Source organism: Neolamprologus brichardi, chromosome 14 (genome assembly GCF_056152115.1).
Source record: "Neolamprologus brichardi isolate AB-2024 chromosome 14, ASM5615211v1, whole genome shotgun sequence".
NCBI lineage: Eukaryota > Metazoa > Chordata > Actinopteri > Cichliformes > Cichlidae > Neolamprologus > Neolamprologus brichardi.
The window spans coordinates 4,370,403-4,393,454 of record NC_142117.1 but is presented as its reverse complement, the minus strand read 5'-3'; the positions used below and the strand labels follow the sequence as shown (position 1 = coordinate 4,393,454).

General features: G+C 41.3%; 1 protein-coding gene across 6 annotated transcripts in view; it reads left to right on the top strand.

The window, feature by feature from the left end:
* astn1 (astrotactin 1) overlaps window positions 1–23,052 on the top strand; it is a 559,446-nt gene that overhangs the window by 198,418 nt on the left and 337,976 nt on the right. For 2 of the 6 annotated variants that reach the window (XM_087850671.1, XM_087850669.1), the window contains exons 6-10: window positions 155–262; window positions 1,893–2,042; window positions 6,627–6,794; window positions 17,904–17,988; window positions 21,527–21,601. In XM_087850671.1, coding sequence (XP_087706797.1) covers window positions 155–262; window positions 1,893–2,042; window positions 6,627–6,794; window positions 17,904–17,988; window positions 21,527–21,601 — 586 coding nt within the window. Of the gene's footprint in view, window positions 1–154; window positions 305–1,889; window positions 2,043–6,626; window positions 6,795–17,903; window positions 17,989–21,526; window positions 21,602–23,052 lie in introns of all 6 variants that reach the window. The other 4 variants (XM_087850667.1, XM_087850666.1, XM_087850668.1 and 1 more) reach the window with 3 other exon arrangements.

Sequence of the window (23,052 nt, the reverse complement as noted above, 5' to 3'; positions counted from 1 at the left end):
GTAGATGATAGAAGAAGATTTTCCTTTTTTAAGTCCAGCAGTGGGTTGATCGTGAGTTTTGGCTTTTTCCTGCCGTCTCTGTGAAGCTAACTTGAGGACAAATTCCCCGCCACTGGTCCAGAACTCTTTTGTATTTTTTGTGTGAATCCAACAGCGGGTTCAACATTCTTGAACCCAGACGGGGACTCTGGGACGGAGGCAGACAGCGAGCCTCAGCTGGCCTTTTACACCGACCCAAACCGCAGTCGCCGCCGGAGTCGAGGTATGAGAAATGGTAATGCCAACAGCGCGTGGGGCTCAGGGGGTAAGGAGGACTCATACACCTACAGACAGTTAATCTCGCCGTCTGATGGTATCACCATCGCCACGACGCATGACAAGTCACCTTTACAGTGCATATAGCGGATGGCTCTGGTGTTGTATGTGCTCATCGTTTTGACTCCCAAGGGAAGCACATGCTGTGTATACATAGGTGTGTGTCGAGTGGTTGTGAGCATGTGAAACTGATCTCAGTGCATCCGAATATAATCTTGTTGACGGAAATCAAACAAGATGATGAGATCAGAGGTCCTCAGTGCAGAATATTCTGGCATTAGTTGCATCTACAACCCAAAGAACATCTTATTTTGAAATAATATTCCACACAAATATTATTTCTAAGCAGGATCCTCTGCAAATGCTGTCATAGTGAAGTGGTGCAGCATGCCTTATATGTCAGCATGCCATGTCCTTGCAACTTTGATGTACAGTAATGGGGTGTGGAAAAGAGACAGAGAAGATTTCTTTTTTTCAAGTAAAAAAATGTGACACTGGCCTCAAAATAATAGCTGCTGTCGGAAGGCGTTACAAGCCGTTACGATGCCTCCGAGCCAATTATTCCCCCGTCATGTGCACAGGTGTCACCAACACAGCGAAGCCTCCAGAAGTGTAGCCAACACCTTTAATTAGACTGAGCTTTAAGAATAGATGTTGTTTAGATGCAGAGGATGATTCATGTGGCACGACAAAAGTTGTTTTTCACGTATAGAAAATTTTGAGAGAAGGATGTGAAGAATGAGACATCCCACTCTTTTATGTAGAAGGCAGAAATGTGCGCTGAAGAGAGGTTTTTGTAAAAATCTGAAAAATAACTGAAAAGGAAGTCAAAGGGGTGAAATTCTGCCCTGCATCCAGTTTCTGGGTAAGTTACTTGATTAAATAAACTAGCTTTAAACATTTTGCGATAGGTCAGCTTTCTACTTTGGCTTTTGTTTAAAGGATTGCCTCGGGCCTTTTTTGAATGAAAAAGTTCTGCCAGAGTAATTTAAAAGTGACAATGGGATCTGGAGTTATTCAGCTAGTGAAAAACGAGGCACTTTAAACAAAGCCTGCGTGACTACATTCAAGGTCACTGTGATATTTTTCTGTGTGTACGTGCCTGTATGCGTGGGTGCGGGGTCAGTTTTGACACTTTCTGCATTGCACTGGGGAGCGAAAGAGATAAGGGGAGAGTTCTCACTTTCAGGGGAAGGGTGGGGGGAGGAAAGTGGAGGAAAGAGGGAAGGTTTGAAGAACAACCTCTCTCTTTTTTCCCTCCACACATTCCAGCGTGGATGTTAAAACCCTTCGAAGGTAAACTTTATTTCTGTGCCTTGTGTCAACTTCCCCGAGGCTTGAGGGTTTGGATCCTAACGACCTTGTTGTGGGTTTAGGCCCATTGTTGTTGGGTTTTTGTCTTTGTTTGTAAAATAACTGTAAAATGACTCCCTGTGTAGCCATTGTGTGTACATGTTTGTGTGATAGTGTGCATGTATTGATGGAGGGGTTCTTGGGGAAAAGTGTGGTATCTGCTTCACAGTTCTCTACTCTTTCTTTTTTCTCCCTCCCCCTTCTCTCTCGCTTCTTTCTAGCAGCAGGTTCCCCCCGGAGCCCCATCAATAAGACCACCCTGACTCTGATCAGTGTCATCAGCTGCGTGATTGGCCTGGTTTACTCCTCTCACCTCTCCTGCAGCCTCTCAGTCCGGGTAATCTTACATGTTCCGGAGCACCTCATCGCTGATGGTAAGGCCTTACACCAGCCACGGATTGTGGATGCAGCCTTTTCCCAAGCACATCCCCGGGGAGCGCTGAGCTTGCATTTCCTCGTCACTCTCCGGGGAGTTCGGTCCCTCGCTAACCGAGTGCCTGTGCTTTGTGGTCGAGCTGCTGATTTGCTTTGCTGTCTCGAAGACAAAGGTAAATGCCAGGTCGACCACCCTCTGCCTGGGTTTCCCGTGTCGCAGCGCACAGCAGATGTGCCCTCAAAGAATCGGAGCACGTGGTTGCTAGGTCGCAATGACCACCCACAGCCAAACCTCCATCGCGCTTCCCCTGGTACTTTCTGATATGTTGAACCACCTCGCTAATGAATTTCAATGTAGTACCTGCAAAAAAAATATAAAAAATAGCACCACAGGAGCCAAGTGTTGGCTCCTGTTGGCTCATTGGCATTTTTCAGCTGTCACTGAAGTGAGCTGGCAGTCCAGATATATTATAGACTGTGACTAGGCTTGCTCATCTATCATCTAGAGGTCTGATTTGATTTGAAACGCTGCTGCTTTCCGGTGGTACACGCTGGCCTGCCAGTGATATTAAAATTCCAGGGAGGCATCGAGGGAGGGAACTTTGAAAGGAGAGATGAAAGATGGCGAATTCGCCTGTTGAATTACAAAACTGGGATCGATTTAGAATGTTTCCATAAATGTCTCCACAGTCTCATCAGACTTGATTTGATGTCACGGTGAATCAGATGAAAATCTGGATTCTACCACCGGGGAAAGAAGCTATTAATGCCAACAGCTGCGCATGTGTCTGACTTCAAATATTGAAAGAAAAGTACCAAAATATAGAGTCACACCTTTCTCCTTGCCTTTCACGTCTGGGAAAGTAATCATCTGAAGATGTTTGTGTAGTTGCGCGGGATAACAATATCTGCTGCTTTTCAAGATACATGACAAAGAACAGGGCCAACTTTTTCTTCCTATCACTAACTCGGAGAGTCGGGAATAGAAAGGTGGCTGACGTTTATCATCTCAGATTGTATTTGCTGGAAATAGATTTACTTTTACCATCTGTGCCTCCTGTGAGAGGTTTCCCAATTACATCTGAAGCTATCTCAAGGAGCGATGCTGTGGCCTAGAGTCCCATCCGAGGAGTGGCTTGGGATTCATGCTACCGGTCATGCCTCTGCTGCCATTATGCTGCCATTATAGATGTTTATCCATCAGATCCTGGGCATTTGAGTCAACCTTGGGAAATTTGAAGGCAAACATCCAAAAAGTTAAGCACAAAGCACCAAATAGTAGACCAAGAGTCTATTCTAGCAATGAAAGTGCACATAGGCACAAATGAGTGAAATTTGAATGTAATGTTAATGCACACACATACATATACTGATACTGATAAGCACTCACCGACGCATCACCCTCCCTACCCCGGATCCAACGCCACCTCCAACGCTTACCTCAGGCGCAGTCGAAAGATTGCAGCGGTCCCAGATCAGATGTACACACTGGAACTCTTTCCCATGTGTTTATTGTGCTACGGTGTGTTGATATCTGTGCATTCCTGTATTATCCTTCTGTGTTACACATTTCGATGTTTTTTTCCTCGCTACCTAGCCCGACCCGTCTCCCCAATGTGATGTTTGTGTTGTATGTACGGTCAGCAGGGTCTGTCATCTCGGTTGTGGGCAAAAGACCTGCAACTGACAAATAAAGGCTATCTCATCTCATCTCTCATCAAGTGTGCTAGCCTTTAAACATGCTACCATAGTGCACCAGAGCTAATGCGCCTGGTATTTAAGAGTTCTATAATATTTTTTTTTATATAGAAAGGTTTCCAAGGTTCCAAGGTTTTGGAGGATGGTAATCCAGCACCATCTTTTTTTGTACTTGTGATGCACAAAGTATTTTATCCATCAGATCCTGGGCATTTGAGTCAACCTCGGGAAATTTGAAGGCAAACATCCAAAAAGTTAAGCACAAAGTACCAAGTAGTAGACCAAGAGTCTATTCTAGCAATGAAAGTGCACATAGGCACAAATGAGTGAAATTTTAATGTAATGTTAAGTGTGCTAGCCTTTAAACATGCTACCATAATGCACCAGAGCTAATGCGCCTGGTATTTAAGAGCTCTATAATATTTTTTTTATATATAGAAATTCCAAGGTTTTGGAGGATGGCAACCAGCACCATCTTTCTTTGTACTTGTGATGCACAAAGTAGCAACATAACTGCTCTATTTAAAACATAACCAAAGAGCTGCACACAGGCGATTCATTCTGCTCTTAAGTCTGGCGCTCACGTTAATAATTCTGGTCTCGTCCGTTCAGGCCTACGCGGCTCCCTGTGAGAGTCAAACATCACGATGTGATGAATGTCTCAATTAAGATGGCTACAGTTTCTTATTTTGATAAATGAATTCTTCATTGTATATTAGACCATATATATAAAGCATTTATGTTTTACACAGAAATCCATTTCATCTTTCAAAAGTGCATACATAGTTGCCAGAAAACTCAAATAGAACATAAAAAGTGTCATAAAAACAGAAACTCTGCTGGTGTCTTCAAAGTTTTTCCAGGCAGTTTTATGACTCTCCACAATTAAGCTAACAGGATGAGTCCAGCCATTTGCAGTGTGTGCTCTAGTTCTAAGGGAATCATCAAAGAGGACGGAGCTAACTAGGGCACACAGAGCCTGCCAACAAGTCATTAAATATGCTTGGGTTAGCAAATGCCCAGTGCATCCCGTGTTTGCAAATGGACAGTGCTTTGGTCAGTGAGCGCTGTTGCTAATTTACGGAGATCACACAGCGGATAACTCTCAGAACCAAGCGTTCCAGAGACACCTCCTGTGTCAGGTGTCCTGGAACATGGAAGAGAGCTTTTGTTTTCCCAGGCAGCCACAAACTCAGTAGAAAACATTTTGCATACGAGCTCCCTTTAGTTTACAGCATTTGAGCTGTAAACCCCCGGAGACCTCAGTCTTTAAGTGTATTCAATGGAACTAATTGATTATACCTTTTAAGAGGAAAGTTGTGCGCTGCAGCTTTCAGCCACGAGGTAATTAAAGCATAAGTAGAAAGGTTTGAAATTAAACAGCAGCAGTAACACAGGCAGTCCTCGCCTCATTATCCTGCATTATGGCAGCAGACTGTTAGCCCAGCGCTCAACAGTTTTACCTCCACTGATCAGATGCACAAACTTTGAAATTTACATAGAAAACAAACAACGCGACTGTAACTCATTTACAGCTGTACTCGCTCATCTTTAACCTTTTCAGAATTACGTGTCGGCCCATAGTCGCGCCAATAATCATTATTAAGCATTTATTATTACAGAGAAAGCGTTGAGCTGATGCTTTGTTTGTGTCATAACAAACACTAATAACAAAGAGGAGAAAGAGGAGGACTTCTCACGGTCGGGGAACGTTTGTTTCACAGACAGCCATACTTTGTTAAAATAAAAGAAGGGCCAAACACTGAACAATGTAAGTGAAAGAGATGAGATGCACAGCACTGAGTTATGTTAAATGTTATGAATTTGACAGCTATAACAATCGTTTTACAAAAACCCTGAGACCTTGGTTCAAAAAATGATTTTCTGGGAGAAAATGTAGACTTTTTGTTTCAATTTGGCTTTCACTGACATAATATAATCCACCGTAAATGCTGTATTGTGTCAGCATTTACTCTATACAGTTTGTAAGCACATATCATATCATTTTTTATGGCATTAAATCACAGCAACAGTCACCTTTATGCGATTTGAAATAGCAAAGATCTTTAAACATTTCAGAATGTGTTGTTTTGGTGATGATGCCAGTTCTGCCCTCACTGCTTCTATTTTCTCCACAGTAATAATAGAAAAAAACAATAAAAACAGCAAGAATCAAATGTTTTTCACTACCCACCCAGTTATAGTTATGTGGTTCAATCAGCCAAGACCATCAACCTAGTCAAGATCATGCCTTACACATGTTATTTGTATGATCATGGATATTCCTATTTAAATCGGAGTGTTTGCAAGTTTTGCTTTTCAGTTTTGCAGCTTTCATGTTTGCACTGTGGCTCTTATACGAAAAATAATAAGTAATGTCTTATAAAGCTTTCATGTTTTTTCCAGATCCACTTCATTTTAAATCTGGTATTTTTTAATCACATTTTCTTTTCAAAAATTTCATTTTGAAGGTTTCCTAATTTGTTTTCTCTCGTACAAACTGCCTCACTAAAATGTGGTGCTTGCTGTCATCATATTTAGCTGAAGATATTTCACTTTTAAGGTCCAATATGTGCTGTAACCTTGTCTTTTTTGTTGTTGTTGTTAAATGGTTTTAGAAATGATAGAAAACATAAAGAAATAAGTGGTTAAAAAAACATGATAAATATGATAATTTGCTTTGAAGATTTCGTTCAAAGTCAGGCTGTTTTATGTCCTGTTCTGTTTTTCGTTCCTGCTTTTTCACCCTCCTCCCGTCTCCATTCCTACCATCTTTTCGTTACCCTTCAATTACCTTTGTCCTTCTCTTCAACCATCTTATCCATTTCACATTTCTTCCCTGTTCCCTTCTCTTCCGTGTCTTCCATTTCCTCTATCCTACCCAGGGTCAAGGTTCATTTTGCTCCAGGGGAGCCAGTTGGACGCTTCAGACTGGCTCAACCCGGCCCAGATTTTGTTGTACTATCAGCAGAATGCCAGCGGGCCGTGGGTGAACGAGCTGTGTGGACGACGCCTCCTGGATCCCTGCGAGCATCAGTGTGACCCTGAGACAGGTGAGCCGAGGCTGAACTACCAGCTCTTCTCACAGCTTTGAGTGGAAATATTAACTAGCAGTGAACTTACTGATCAGCTCTCTTCATGACTTCCATCGGACGGGTGAAGTCCTGAAGAGAGCTGATATTAATACAGTTATAATTATGACCTGTTACATAAAATGCTGCTGCTCTTGAGATATGTCGGGCTTTACTAGAAAAGCTCAGATTAATTAGAAGGTTGAAATGATATGAAAATCATTGTATTTTACAATTACATTCTAAAAAACAACAAAATTTAGTTTTATTTTTACATTAGTTATGTTGTTGTTTTTTCAGAATATGCCTACAACAACATTTTGTGACAGCTTGATAATCGGGTTAATTAAGGACATTTTCTGTTTGAGTAAGCACAACATTTTGTTTAAGTCTAGTCTTTTTTTTGGGTTTTTTCTTTGAGTTACAGTAAATTTAGGCTTTTTGTAAGAAAAAAACTGTATTTGAAACGCACGGCTTTACTGGAGGCTTTTAAAGAGTAATTTGCCACAATGTGAAGCTGCTGTCGTAGCTGTATCCATTAGGCTTTGTACACTTGGTTTCTTTCTGATTTTGGCCTCCCGTCCACACTGAGACGCCGTTTTCACTCAAAAAAAACGCAGTGTTTGCACAACGCTGTCGAAAATAAGTACATTTGAAGACGCAGAAGCAAACGCAGAAGAAGACTGAGACTTTTTCAAAATTATGACACATTTTAGTCATATGATGCAGTCATGTGACCAGTCAAACCAAGATAGTGGAGGACAGTCCTATTAAAGATTAATATCAACCTGTACATGCTCCAGCTTTTCTTCAAATTCTTTTATTCTCTCTCGCTTTTGCAACTTTGTACTTTTGTGTTACTCGCAGCATCAACTCCACCTCATTGTTAGTCCATTTAAAAAGCTTTTCCTCAACATTTTGCTGGAAAGTAAGTAAGTGGCAGACATAAATGAGGCAAGCCGAATCTTCTTGTGTTTCACGCGTGCGCAGTACTGGAACGTAAGCGTTTTCAGCCGTTTCAATGTGGACGCACAACTCTGTGAAAACGACTGGCGTGGGGCGTTTTCAGATGTAAATCTATCCAGGCTAGTGTGGACATAGCCTTAATCGTCTGGTATATTTGGTGTTCCCTCTGAACAGAGTGAAATTTGTAACCAGCCATCATTATTTTTTATTTCACAACTAAAAGCATGTTTTACAGCAAAACAAGGAAAAATGAGCCTCCAGAAACAGAGAAAGGAAAAGTCGCATCTGTAACTTTCACTTGCAGTCTTAGCTAATGCCCACCTCACCATAGCTGCCTTCAACAGAGAAAGGTTTTAGATGGTTACCCTCTAAAATCACATTTATATGCAGACCTTGTTCATTAGACACCTGTTATTGTTCATTTTAACTTAAGTCTCATATAATAATAATCTTATTTACTTATTTAATCTAAAATAGATAAATAGCCCAAATCTAATGTATTTCTTAAATTTCTCTTCTTGCACAAAGTGCTAATGATTATTGCTGAGGGGAAGGCTTCTGTGTGCACTGTGTAACAAGTTAGTGTTCATGATATGTACGTCTACTTCAGATAAACTAAAGCTCATTTAAAAAAATACTAATAATAACAACCTTGTTTAACACTTACCTTATTATATGAAACAGCTTCACTTTTTTGACACACATAAACAGTATTACAACAAAGAAAAACATCCTGATGACACAAAAATGATGTAATGGACATAATGAGGACATTCTTCTTAGTTTATGACTCATAAAGTTGTTGTAAACAAAGAAAAAACGTAACACTACTAATAAATAGCCAACTTTAGCAACATCATGAGTCACAACTCTAAACCAGCGTGCTCCGTCCTCGTCCGCCATAGTGCCCCCTGGAAATACTTCTGATGTAGTCTCATTTGTTTTTGGTTTTTTATTATTATTCTTCATCCGCAGTGTTTTGTTTTGGGTTTTTTTTTTTCATTCTACTTCTTTTAGAAAATTGGTGAAGATCTTTACATCCTCCTGTTTTGCCTGCTTGCATGTGTCTACACAAGTGCAGTGTGATAAAAGTGAACCTGATTGTTGTCTTGAAACATCATAAGTGCAAAAGCAACATGATAATAAGTTCTGATTGACGGGAACGTGTATAAGTAAAACACACAAAACTCAAAGAGTAAACAATGCAAACACAATAGTGGACTGTTTTTGTTTTACTTTTGGTTAAATAAGTGAGCTCACTGTGAAATCTTAAACGTGTTTCTGAAATATGTTTCTCACCCCAACCGGTCGCAGCAGATGGCCCCGCCCCTCCCTGAGCCTGGTTCTGCTGGAGGTTTCTTCCTGTTAAAAGGGAGTTTTTCCTTCCCACTGTCACCAAAGTGCTGCTCATAGGGGGTCATATGATTGTTGGGTTTTTCTCTGTGTGTATTGTTGTACGGTTTGTCTTACAATATAAAGCGTCTTGAGGTGACTGTTGTTGTGATATATATGTATAAATAATATTGAATTGAATTGAAATATAAATACAATTATGATCTTATTAGAAACCTAAAAATAAACTCAATTCAATTCAATTTTATTTATATAGCGCCAAATCACAACAAAAGTCGCCTCAAGGCGCTTCATAGATACAGAGAAAAGCCCAACAATCATATGACCCCCTATGAGCAGCACTTTGGCGACAGTGGGAAGGAAAAACTCCCTTTTAACAGGAAGAAACCTCCAGCAGAACCAGGCTCAGGGAGGGGCGGGGCCATCTGCTGTGATTGGTTGGGGTGAGAGAAGGAAGACAGGATAAAGACATGCTGTGGAAGAGAGACAGAGGTTAATAACAGATATGATTCAATGCAGAGAGGTCTGTTAACACATAGTGAGTGAGAAAGGTGACTGGAAAGGAAAAACTCAATGCATCATGGGAATCCCCCGGCAGCCTACGTCTATTGCAGCATAACTAAGGGAGGAATCAGGGTCACCTGGTCCAGCCCTAACTATATGCTTTAGCATAAAGTTTGAAGCCTAATCTTAAAAGTAGAGATAGTGTCGGGAGACAGACACTATCTCATCCTGGTTAATTCATACTAAGCTGACTGATTTCAAACATTTCCTCCCTGCATACAAATTACTTAGTACCAGTTCACAACAGCAGTCATCTCACGGTTTTGGGTGTAATGGGAATAAGAGCATAGAGATATAACAAACAGCTACAGGAGAAAGTGGACACAAGTTAATGTGATGGAATAGTGGCGAATAGATGCATGAGGAAATGTGCTTCATGGGAGGTTCCCCAACAGCCTGAGGTTGTAGCAGCATAACTAAGGCTTGGTTCAGGGTCACCTGAAGGAGCCCTCACTACAATCTTAAGCTGAAAGGAAACTTTGAAACCTGATCTTAAAAGGAGAGATGGTGTCTGTTTCATGAAAGTGAGAGCTGGCTACACAGGAGTGGAGCCTGATAGCCGGAAGCTCTGCCTACAAGTTCAAATGAGAATATTTTGCTGATAAAAAATAATAGCAAAACATTTTGCTGTTTAGCGAGATCAGTTCTCACTGCCTGTATATATATACATGTATATATATGTATATATTTTGATCTTACAATATGGGACTAAATGTAGTGTGTTAAACAGATTTATGCAGTACGTTCTGATAAATTAATAAATTAGAAGCATTTGATCTTTGTGTATGTAGTTATATCTCATTCCTCAAATTTGCTCAATACTTGCAAGCATATGTTATTAATAGGAGACACGATGGTGTGTTTAATTTCTCTTTTCTTTGTTAGTGTTTAAAAGATGCGTCTTTGTATTCAAAGAGTATCAATCAGATCATTTTAATCATTGCCTATTATAAAGGACTTCTTCAATTTCTGTTCTAACCTTTTTGTCAGGGAGTATTTTAAAATCAAAGTGCTAAATATAAAGTGGTCCCTGTTCCAATGGAGGTGTTGACAGTAAATTTTTCCCTGGGCAATTTCCCACATACAGAAATAGCCCTGGCTTCAAGTTTCGAGATAAAGTTTTACAATGCATAAAAAGCTTCCAAGAAACAACTAAATTTCTTTATGAAAACGGTGTCAGCTTTCAGATATACAACAATCAATTAAATGCATCCTGTCATATGTAGAAATGTTTTTTTCAAACATGCTTGTATCTGTAATGGCTCGAGGGAGAATGCAGACAGAACAGTGTAATTTTTGCTTTCTTAGACAGTCTCTGCCACTGCATCACTCTGATTATTAGTACAAGAAGTCTCACATTTAAAGTGTCTTCCTTGTTTTGCATCCATTATTCAGCAGCCTAACTCTCCCCTGGGCAATACAGAGTAAGTTCTGAGACCTTTAAATGAATCAAAAAGCTGGGCCAGTGTGTCTCGTGCCTGCTCTTCTTGGAATAATTTCTGAGGTTCACCCACACACCCAAACCTCCACTCTCCCCACTCTTAAAATGATATATGGACCAGCCGCAGGCTTCAACAATTATATTTTTTATGTGATTAATTTGTAAAGGAGCCATTGTGCATATGTAAGGTTAGATACAGGCTTATCAGTGGGATAGCACACATGACAATGAGTGAAAGTGTGTATGGGCTGCCAGGAGATTGCAAACGTGCTATAGATAGCTTAAATCCAATCCTCTTTTCTGCTGAGAGAATATAGTGATGAAAACCGAGATGGGCTGTGACAATTTCTGTGCTGCTCCTGTGAGACATTAAAAGAGGTGGGGATGCTTTAAAAGTGGTGTTTTCACCACATATAATAGTACAGATTTTTCAGGCTTTGTACCCGACCATTTTCACAGGAATGTTTTGTTTGTTAAACCACTTAAAATTCACTTATTTATCATTTAACCATTCACACAGTCAAATTTATTAGAGCTGTAGTCATAGGCATGAATGCCATTGTAGTTTGGGCTTTTAATTATGTTTAAAATGTTCTTATCCCAGTGTGGAAAGGTTGGGGCTTTGTGAAGCCGTTCCATAATGGTAGCTTGCTTCATCCCTTCTAAGAGTACTTTTGATTTATGTTTGTTGCAATACCCAAATGTGCCCAAGCTCCAGCTTTCTAGCTGTTGATTTGCGATGAAGTTGAAGAGTCTGGAGGTAGTCCTCCTTCTCCAGTACTGCACTTTGTGCAATGTTTAAGTACCAGTAGCGGCAAAACAACCCCAGAGCATGATGCTACTGGTACTACCACCATGCTCGACAACTTTGTCTCATCTGACCATAAAACTTTTATCCAGGAGGAATTTGGTTTGTCTTTGCTCATTTCAGTCAAGCTCGAAGGTCTTCTTTTCTTGGTTGGCACCCTCTCTATGCTGTGTTCCAGCAGTTTCCAGTTGATGGCAGACTTCAGCCTTGTGGTTCCGGGGTAATTCCTGAACATCCTAACCAATTTCCTCTCATCTGGGTATGACAATTTGGGTCTATCTCCAGACTAGCGGTGGGCGATATAAACGATATACGATAGAAACGATATAAATTTGGCCAACGATAGAGATTTTGACTATATCGCTCTATCGCGATAGCGCATGTTGATGATGTCATCAAGCTGCGCCTGTTTTGGTCGAAAGCATCGCAGAGGCTACAACCATTATCATCTGCAAATTATGGCGGGCGACAGTCATAGCAAAGAGATGAAGCACTTTTGAAATATGGGGAAAGCCAAAAACTGCGCTTCCTCCACTTCCGTAACATTGATTCATTAATGCTGAATTCTCTCGCAGCTGTTCTGTTGTTGCAGTATATTAATAACTAACCTCGTATTGTGGATGAATAATCTCAGTTGTTCTCCTGACTGAAGTTTGCCCCGTGTATAGCATCTTGCTATGCGATTGCATTTGTCCCTGACCACCAGAATCCCTCACGTTAACTTTTATCGAGTTGAAAAAAAGTTAGCATTCATCCTCCAGCTTCACTGTGCTAATGTTATGCTAACATAGCTGTGTTGCTAGCAATCACATAGCACAACATTATATACCAGGTAGTCCAACTTCAGTAACCCTGCAAACGCCACTGCTGTTTAGTTTTCTGTCTTCATTTATGTTGGAAGTGACAGCAGAGCTGTACGTTTGAATTAGTTTCAAAAATCTCTCAGTCAGAACATGGTATGAAATGTTTAGGTGGAAACTAGCGAGCTAACTTCCTGTTAACTTCTAACTGCGTTAAATTTAATAAATTCTCTTTTCATGGATGTTAAACTTAATTGTTACACCCGATAAAGCAGCAATGCTGATGATTTTATTAAAGATGAAATAATTTAGACCGTTTTAACTCTTAGTGTTCGTTTGACTTTGGGACCTGAAGCAGACGGAATTTTGGACCCAGATTCCTCCGCGAAGCTCCTCACTACGGCAGCCGTAATGCTCTGACAATCCATCAAGCAGTGCAGCTTACCAAAGTTGTACTAAAACATTTTTTAACAGATTTCTGCACGCAGAAATTGGTTCGAGGTCAGTAAGCACAACCAGAATTCATACATAAGGCACAATCTCAATTTTTGACAAAATTAAAGGATTTTAAGTGTGCCTTACAGTGTGGAAAATACGTTATACAGAAGAAAAGAATATATCGCGATATATATCGTTACCGCACATGCTTCAAATTATATCATGATATGATCATATCGCCCAGCCCTACTCCAGACCTTGGCAAAGATGTGAGACACCCAAATAACTTGAACTGATGATCCTGGAAAGTGCAGTTGTTTAGAAATGGCTCCAACAGACCGTTCAAACTTATATAGTTTTCCTTTTTAGATTTTCACAGAGTTCTGTAGATTTTTTCATTGTTCTGTCTTCTGTCAGTCAAATACTTTTTATGTTGGCAAAAAGAAACTGACTGTTTTAGTCAATCGTGATCACGAACAAGAAGTTAATAGGGTTTGGTCTTGTCAAGTTAAAAGACACTGTAGAACATGTTACAAGTTTTAAGTGAATACATGTCTACTCCAGTGCAGTCTTTGCTAACCACAGGACAGATCAAGTTCCCGGCTATTTGAGGGTGATTTGTACTGTATAGGTTCAGTATGTGTTTTTAACGGTGACAAATCGCAGAGTGAAATTCAGTGAAAATAAAGCGTGAAGCCTAGATTGTGGCTCTGGCTGTATGTTGAGCAATTATGGAAAGTAATACCTTGCAAGTGTAAAACAAGTTTGAGCAGAGTGCCGTGACCTGAGAGTGCAATGAAATGGCAATTAAAGTAAGATGAGCCATTTAGCAATGTTCAGGAGCTGTGCAACAAAGCTCATTGCCGGTCCAGCATTATTGTCATTATTTTTCGATGCAGTTTAGATTATCAGTGAACATGTAAAACTGGCTTTCCAGTGTCAAACATTTCAATTCTTTCATTGCACATTTAACAGAGCAGCAAAGTAGCAATTATATTCAGAGCCACAGGATGTACATGTTAAGAGTGCCGACGAGGAAAGTCTTGGAAAAGCTGATGTTAGTGAAGAGCACATCCAGGTGATTCTTTTTAACCCTGGAGAACCAATGGGGTCAGATCCGACCCCATTGGTTTACTAGGAAACCCATGGGGTCAAATTTGGTTTCTCCAGGGTTAAAAGAGTAATTACTCAAAGCTTGAGGAGTAGAGCATGAACTTCCGTAATGTAGCTAAGCGACTAGAAGATATAGACTTTCTGGTCTATATCTTCACATCTTTTATCCTAACATGCTGCGCTACTGATATCTTGCACTGCTCTTTCGAACCCCTCCACACAACTGTTATTTTATTACACTCCAATTGCACAAGTAATAAGTTAATGGGGAGCAATGAGCTCAAATACACCAAACTCTAATGGTATTCTACTGCTGTGATAAAGCAGTCATTTTAAATGTTTCCTTGAGTGAAATTCGATGAACGCAGCAGATTAATCATGACCAGTGTCAATGTTTTAATCATGTAATGTAAAGTTTAAATTGCAGCGTCATGTGCAGCACTTAACGGGCCAATAACAAGTTGGGAGTTCAATATTTAAGAACTCTGTGAGAGGATGCAGCCTTTGAGCAGGATTATTATTTGAAAAGGGCACAGAGTATATCTCTTTCTTCTGTTCTTTTCTCAAAACTTTGCTGGGATCACGGGCATTACTGAACCCGGTCTAAGAGCTAGAGCACACAGAGGCTCTCCTGAGTACAGAATCAGTATTAGAAAATAACCCCCATCTATATGTTATAAAATATAGACAGACTTGAACTCATGAAGACGCCTGACTCATTTCTTTTTTATTCAGCTAGCATGAAAAGTCAGTAAACGATTTCCTTTAGCCTGGCAGGTACTGACAGTTGACCTTTTCCATTAACAGTGGTGTATACGCCCAGGGCCTGTGCTCTTCACTTGCCTCCTATTGAGCATGAGGAGAGCATGTTGTACATGTTACCCCTGAGTAACCATCTAAACCAAAGGTGAGGCCCCATCAATCATACTGGATAAAGTCGAGGCCGACATTTCTCCCAGGAGCTGATAGCAGCACAAAAAGCACACAGGCCTCACTTATCAGGACAATGGCAACACAGAGCATGAGCATTGTACGAGTCCCACTGCTGAGGTATTGGCCATTCATATTCATGTAAGACACTGGTATTTTTTGTATCGAGTAGTCGGTTTAGCACCCTCTAAAATATCGCCTAGTGACTTTGTCTGCATGTCAAACAGTCCTACATCTGAGGCTTTAGAAACTGTTTCAGATAGACTTTCAACTTTTAAACAGCACAGATGGGCAATGCTGCATTTGATGCTATTAGAAGTTGCCCAAAATTGTTGCCTTAGGCCTGAGGACTAAGTGGATTTGGGCAAATTACAACCCAAGACACTCTCTGCTTTAGTAAATAATGGCAGTGCCAAGTGACAATTCATTAGACTAATCACTGATCTAATCACTTCTCATTTGGGTAGGGGATGTTATTCAGTCATTGGGACCAGTCTGATAAGTGTGAAAAACACTAATATAAACAGAGTCTATTAAGTGTAGACATCTGGAGTAATGACTCAAAGTTAACTTCAGTATTTACTTCTAGGGTGTCCTTTTCCACTGTGTAACCACACTGATAAGCCACAAGAATAAAAGAAACAGACTAATATTCTTTGGTCCTCAAAACAACTCAAACCTGTCTCGGACACGGTACTTTTGTGCTATCTGGCAATACGATGTTTTTAGCAGTCTCTGTGGGTTGAGGCTTCGATGTCCAGTCAGAATTCGCGGGGTAACTGTGCCGTCTGTTTCTCTTATTTACTCATAAAACATGAGCAGAAATTGGAAACATGATAAGGGAGCAGTTGCTTATTGAGAGCTTCAACACTTTATCCTATGGTTGCATTCACGGCATCATATTTCTTTCCTTGGAATTTGATGACATCTGAGACTAAAATGGAAATGAACCACAGTGTTCATCACAGGTTGCTTTCATTATGTTGGCAGCTGGAAAATTACATATGTGCTAATTGTCTTACCTGTAAAATAGTCTTAGTGTATTTCTTCTTTAAGGCAAGTGTTAGCTAAGTGTCAGTCTTGCAAACTGAGAAATAAAAGTAAGTTCTTGATTTAAAAAGTATTCTGTCACAGTCTGGCTGATCCATTTAGAAATTTATTTGACTGAAACCATCCATCCATCCATCTTCATCCGCTTTATCCGAGGCCGGGTCGCGGGGGCAGCAGCCTAAGCAGAGGCCCAGACCTCCCTCTCCCCAGCCACCTCCTCCAGCTTATCCGAGGGAACACCAAGGCGTTCCCAGGCCAGCCGAGAGATATAATCTCTCCAGCGTGTCCTGGGTCTGCCTCCTCCCGGTGGGACATGCCCAGAACACCTCACCCAGGACGCGCCGAGGAGGCATCCTTGTCAGATGCCCGAACCACCTCAGCTGGCTCCTTTCGATGTGGAGCAGCAGCGGCTCTACTCTGAGCCCCTCCCGAATGGCCGAACTTCTCACCCTATCTCTAAGGGAGAGGCCAGCCACCCTTCGGAGGAAGCTCATTTCCGCCGCTTTTATCCGCGATCTCGTTCTTTCGGTCACTACCCACAGCTCGTGGCCATAGGTGAGGGTAGGGACGTAGATCGACCGGTAAATTGAGAGCTTCGCTTTTACACTCAGCTCCCTCTTCACCACGACGGACCGGTGCAGCGTCTGCATTACTGCAGCTGCAGCCCCAATCCGTCTGTCGATCTCCGGCTCCCTTCTCCCATCACTCGCGAACAAGACCCCGAGATACTTGAACTCCTCCACTTGGGGCAGGAACTCATCCCCGACCCAGAGTGGGCACTCCACCCTTTTCCGGCTGAGAACCATGGCCTCAGATTTGGAGGTGCTGATCCTCATTCCCGCTGCTTCACACTTGGCTGCGAACCGCTCCAGTGCGAGCTGGAGCTGGACTGAAACCCAACAACTAAATTTGGATTGAATTTTAAGTATGGTAACCATTTATTAGAAATCAAACCAATACAAACAAACAAATACTATATCCTTTATGTTTTTGATGAAATAATTTGCCATCTCCTCGGTTTATGTCTAAAAGTAGTAGCTTTAGGTTACTGGTTGGCTTCTTCAGTTTGTGTTTCCAGAAGAAAAACAAAGAAAAACGACATTTTTAAAACTTGGTTTTGAAAAGAACTTTAGGGTCAGGAAGCATCGTGCACATCAAGAAGGAGTCAAAAATCAATCCGAAATGAGTCATGCCGCAAGGTTTTAATGAGCTGACAGAGTCGGAGCGAGCCGGTGTTTTACACGCTGCGTCCTTATCAGTGTGTCAGAAACCCATCCACTGACATGACGCACAGCAGTGAGCGCCATCGCTTTTTTTAGTAGCCATTTGGAGACTGGCTGCACTGTACTGAAACAACTGATTAAATATTCTCCTGCTGCAACGCTCTGAGGAATTTATTTTCTGTTCTTTGTTAGATTTAAACAAAAATAGCAACAAAAAAAGACCACCTATGAATACATCATTAAAAATAAGAGATGATTAAGAGTGCTTCTCTGCAGAGGATTCATCTTTAGAATAGCTCTCCTGCAGTGAGATGGAAGGAGAGGGGCAGAGGGAAATTTCTAATGAATTAAACAAGGCTTGACTATAATGAGGACATGATTGAATCACTGGCTTTCTGCTTGCAGGAGAATGCCTTTGCTTAGACGGCTACATGAAGGACCCGGTCCACAAGCACCTCTGCATCCGCAGTGAGTGGGGGCCCAATCAGGGGTAAGTTATGATAATCACCTCATAATGGTTTGTGATTGCTCATTACCATCCCAACGTCAACAACAAAGGAATCACCCTACGCATCAAACCAAGTGGTATTAATTTGCCTGCGAGAATCAAAAGGAACAGTAATGTTGATATTTTTGAACACATAAAAAATTCTAATGCAGGTAATTAGTTGTGCACATCGGCATGTACTGTAAAAAGATCATTTTTCTTTGTTGCTTGGGTATTTGTTTATAATCGATGTCATCGTCTGCCTGATACAATTCCTAGTTTTACAGTCCTCCGCTTGTCCCGAGGTCACGTCACTGCGTAAAACAGATTAGATGTGTTATTATGCAGAATGTTACATTTCTATTCTCTGAGTTTATGTATCAACAAATCCTGACGTCTGCTGTTCATAGGCACTTTCCCTAGCAGGGTCAAAATCCTGCAATATTGCAGACAGAGAGCCAACAAACGAACACAGATACCACAGTACTTACTGCCTGTTGTCGGCTGCTCTCAGTGGTCACTTACAGGCTTGGGAATACATCAATCGAGAGTCTCTCCAGCAGCTTCCACCTGTGGAAGTGAACGGCACGATTTTAGCACCTCAACCAAAAATCACAACTGCAGTAATAAATTGCACTGAAGTACAACATGGTTTTCTAAAGCCAAATAAATTCATGTCTGTTCTGTGTTCAGTTTAGTTTTTAGGTGTAATTTCTTGCAGACTCGATGCAGCCACAGGCGGTGAAGTACCTGCTGTGAAGAGTATTTTAACTGTTAGCATTAAGTTGGTATGTACCTCCGAACCCATAATATATCCAGTAATGTGGCTGCAATGACAGCTGCCTGACTTTTAGTACTATCTTTAAATCATTTTCGGCCATAGGTAGATTTGTTAATTTTCAGTGGCTTTAATGTGGTTTATGATCTCTTCATCTTTTGACCTCAAAGTCAAACTAGTTCTGTAATGATTCCAAGTGATGACTCGATATTTTTTGGCTTTAAAAATGCTGTTTCAGGCTCTTCTCCAGGAAGTTATATTAACACTTAATTGAGTTCACATCTGCTTCTTTAAAAAGTCCTTGACCTTTGGCGAACACTGGTGCCACAGTGCTGACCACTGGGTGACCGCTGTGTGTGTAAGTGTGCGTGTGAGGTGTTACTGTCACATAAAAAACAGCAAGCTACATCAGAGAAGACTGTGCTGATTTACGGGGCAGTTTGCTGTCTGACCTACAAATACCTGTAAAATATAATATGGGATCCAGCCCTTTTCTATGTAGCAGGCTGTCACATGTTTATGAAAATAACATCGATAATGAAGGACTTTGTAATGGAGCTGTTTCAGAATATAAACTGTCTCATGGAGTTTTCTTGGTTTGTTCTGTGAGTGTTGTTATACCAAACCATATTGACTGACTAGAGCGCTCATGACATTTCTTTTCTTAGAAAAAAGAAAGAAATGCACCGACCACAGGGAGATATATCGTGAGAACGAGGGTTTAGTTTAGTTCCAGAGCAATGAAGAGGTACCCCACTGTGACTTCTTTAGTTCTTGTGGACTGGTGCTAGATTCTGCTGCACCTTCAAATCGTTCTACCAAACAGTGAGAAGTAGGGATGGGTATCGTTTAGGTTTTATCCGATACCGGTGCCAAACCGGTACTTTTGAAACGGTGCCCGGTGCTTAAAGAATGGAGAACACAAAATTGGTCCAAAAGCCTCTCATGTTCAGCTGTTTTTTTGTAAAAAGATAACAATGTTAGCCTTTTCTGCAGCTATGGGGCATATATGGTATCACTCTTGGCTGGAAGCAGTGCTTAAACAATGGAAAAAACACAAACTTTGTCCAAAAACCTCTCATGTTTAACTGTTTTCCACTTTTTCTTTGGTCATTTTAGTCTTTTTGGCCAGGGTGAAGGGAGTATCTGCCATCAAACAAGAAGACAGCCGCATGTAGCTATGATGATGTTTGCTAGTTCACCTTACATGCATTAATTTAATAACGTGGTTAGCCTACTCAACGTAAATTACACACGAACAACATTAAGCTACTCACGCAGAGAAGAACGGCTGCTGCTGCATCATCATCCTCATTTCTGCTACACTGGCAGGGCTAGGGGCCAGGACTCTCCTCTTCGGGTTTTTGGGGGATGTTGCTAACTCTGGGTCCGATAACAGGCACCACACCCGCAGTAGATGTGCTCGGTGTGAGGTCTCGCAGCAAGCTATCAAACACGGCGCATTTCTCGGCTTTAAAAAAAACGCTATGCATCTCCAGGTGTTTCATCAGATTTGAGGTGTTACCTCCTTTGACAGTATCACAGTATCAGCTTAAAGCACTTGTTGCAGCTGCTGAGTTTGCATCTTTTGCTGTGAAGTACAGCCAGACTTTTGACCGCTTCGCCTTGGGCATTTTTAATCTGTAGCTCTGCTCTAAAAGAACGTACGTACCTGGACCCGCCTACTATCCTCGGAAACGTAAAATGATTGGCTAGAATCTAAAGCGTATCACAGCTCAGGAAAAAAAAGCACCGAAATGTGCGCTGCTTTTCGGTCTGGTTACTACCGTTTATGTCAGATGGCACCGGATACCGGTACTCATCCCTAGTGAGAAGAGTGAATGTGATGATGGCCTGAACAAGTCAAATCATACATCCCTAATCTATCACGTCGCCGGCAGGCATGTATTCTCTGTATCACACGCCAGCCTCAGTGCAAGTCGGAAATGTTTTCATCTTTGTCTGCATTTTATGAAGCGTCAGAAATTTGCCCCCGTTATCTACGTAACTCTGCACCTCTTTATTTCATTTCCCTGGTGCTCTCCCTGAGTCCCTGTCACACCTGTGTAACTGAGCGAGCACCCTGGGGTGACTTAAATGTTTAATGACCACGGCCACGGTGTGGATGCAGCTCCAGTCTTCCTCGATGTTCTTTTTGCTTACAGTAGTGGTGGAGTTTGCTCAGAATGACATCGGTCCCCTGTCACTTCTCCCCCTTACACTCTCACTTTGCAGACTGTTTAGTCCCGGAGCTGCCACTCCCCATTAATCTCCATCATTGCCCCTCTCTCGCTTCTGCCTCTTGGCATCTGTCTCCTCCCTTTGATGCCCCCACTCTCACTGGCTCCTTTGTGCGCCCTCTCCATCACCTTCCGTCTCTCTCTCCTTTCACTTTGACCCTTTCTCCCATTCTGCCTCGCCCAGTCATCCTCTCTTATCCCCTCCCCTGGTAAATAGATATGAGTCAAAGTCACATTGCATGTCAGCTGCTGGAGAAACACATTTTTCAATCATTATGTTTACACGTAGTGCACATTGCAATGCTGGTTGTGATTTGTTGGGCTCTGCGAGGCGGGAAAAACTCAAAGTCAGACATGGAAACATGGCTCGTGTTTCGATGTCTAGGGGGTTTAGATTAGGAGGATGGTACAATGAAAAATTTAACACTTCGCAGGCTTTGATTTTAACACACAGTTTTATTCTCTCTCACCTTTTTTCTGTTCCTCTGATCTATTCTTTTTTCTTTCCTGTTTTTCATGCCAGTCCCTGGCCTTACACCATCTTCCAGCGCGGTTTTGATCTTGTGATGGGAGAACAACCCTCTGATCGCATTTTCAGGTAAGGAGAACTTCACAAAACTTTGTTTTATCTGACTGCATTTTCTGTGGTGCTGCAGTCAAATAACTTGTTAGAATTCAGGTACAATAGCTTTGATTGTGTGTCTCCCTTATGATTAGGGGAGGATTTTGAGCTCCGGCTGCAGAATACCTTCTAACTCTGTCAGTTTTAAATGCACTATGAAAGGGAGCAAGAGGTTTGGTTTTCAGATGGGAGAAACTTCACATAAGCTGTCTGCTCTGCTGCTGAGAATTGATTTTTAAAACAATTTGAATGCTACACATTCATGAAATTGATTGGAAAAGTTAATTTAGTTGACCACTTCAGACAAGCTCTGAATTAATGCATAATGCATATATTTTCCCTGCTGCTAAAAAATCACTTTAAAGAGGTTACAATGGAACAATGGCTGATGTTTCATTTGAATTGAAATTGAAAACGCTGAACAAGTCAGTGTGTGACAGCACAGTTTCTGTCCATGCTGACTCCATATTGGTTCTCAGGTCCATAAGTTCATAGTGTTTTGGGTTTTTTTTGTAATTTTACGCCACCATTACAGAGTGGATTTTTTTTTTCAATACTTTATTTTAATTTTTTCAGCATAGAAAACCCAACAAACAAATACAGCTCAGGCGCTGAGATGATAGGACAAGAAATAGCACAATAATAATAATCAATAGGGAAAGACAAAAGAAAAAAAGAAAGAAAACATTAAAATTAGAAACTACCAGTATCCATAATGAATCAAATGTCATGAATATGTAATAAACAGTGCAGTGCCATGGTACATGTTTATACAACGTGAGCTTTCTCAAGGTGAGTACAAAACAGAGTCCAGGATTTTGAGAAAACATTTGCTGCAGGTGTTTGCAGGTATTGAACTTTCTCCAGTTGAATGACTGATAACATGTCATTGAGCCAGACACTGAAGGAGGGAGGAGCAGCGGACTTCCATTCCTTTAGAATAAGTCTTTTCGCAATCATCATTTCGAGGTCGATTGGCACCCGCACAGTCGCAGGGATAGTTCTGGAACGTACACAGCCAAAAACTGCAATTTCTGGATTGGGTGAGATGGAAATCCCATAAGCTTTAGAGTACCAACCAAACATTTTGGACCAAAAATTGGTCAATGAGTTGCAATGCCAGAAAGCGTGAGCCAATGTGCTCCCTGATGTTTTACATCTGTCACACATGGGGGAAGTTGAAGGATAAATTTTGTGTAGCCGAACTTTGGAATAATGTAGCCGATGGACAATTTTAAATTGTATTAATTGATGTCTGCTGTTAACAGAGCAGGAATGAATTTTTGATTTGATTGAGGCATTTGTCCCACATTGATTCTGATATTTCTATGCCCAATTCCTCCCTCCAAGCGTCTTCAGAGTGGGTTTTAAATCAAAGCAACAAGATGTGATTGAAGTGCAGACTTTGAGCTTTAGTTTAACAAAGT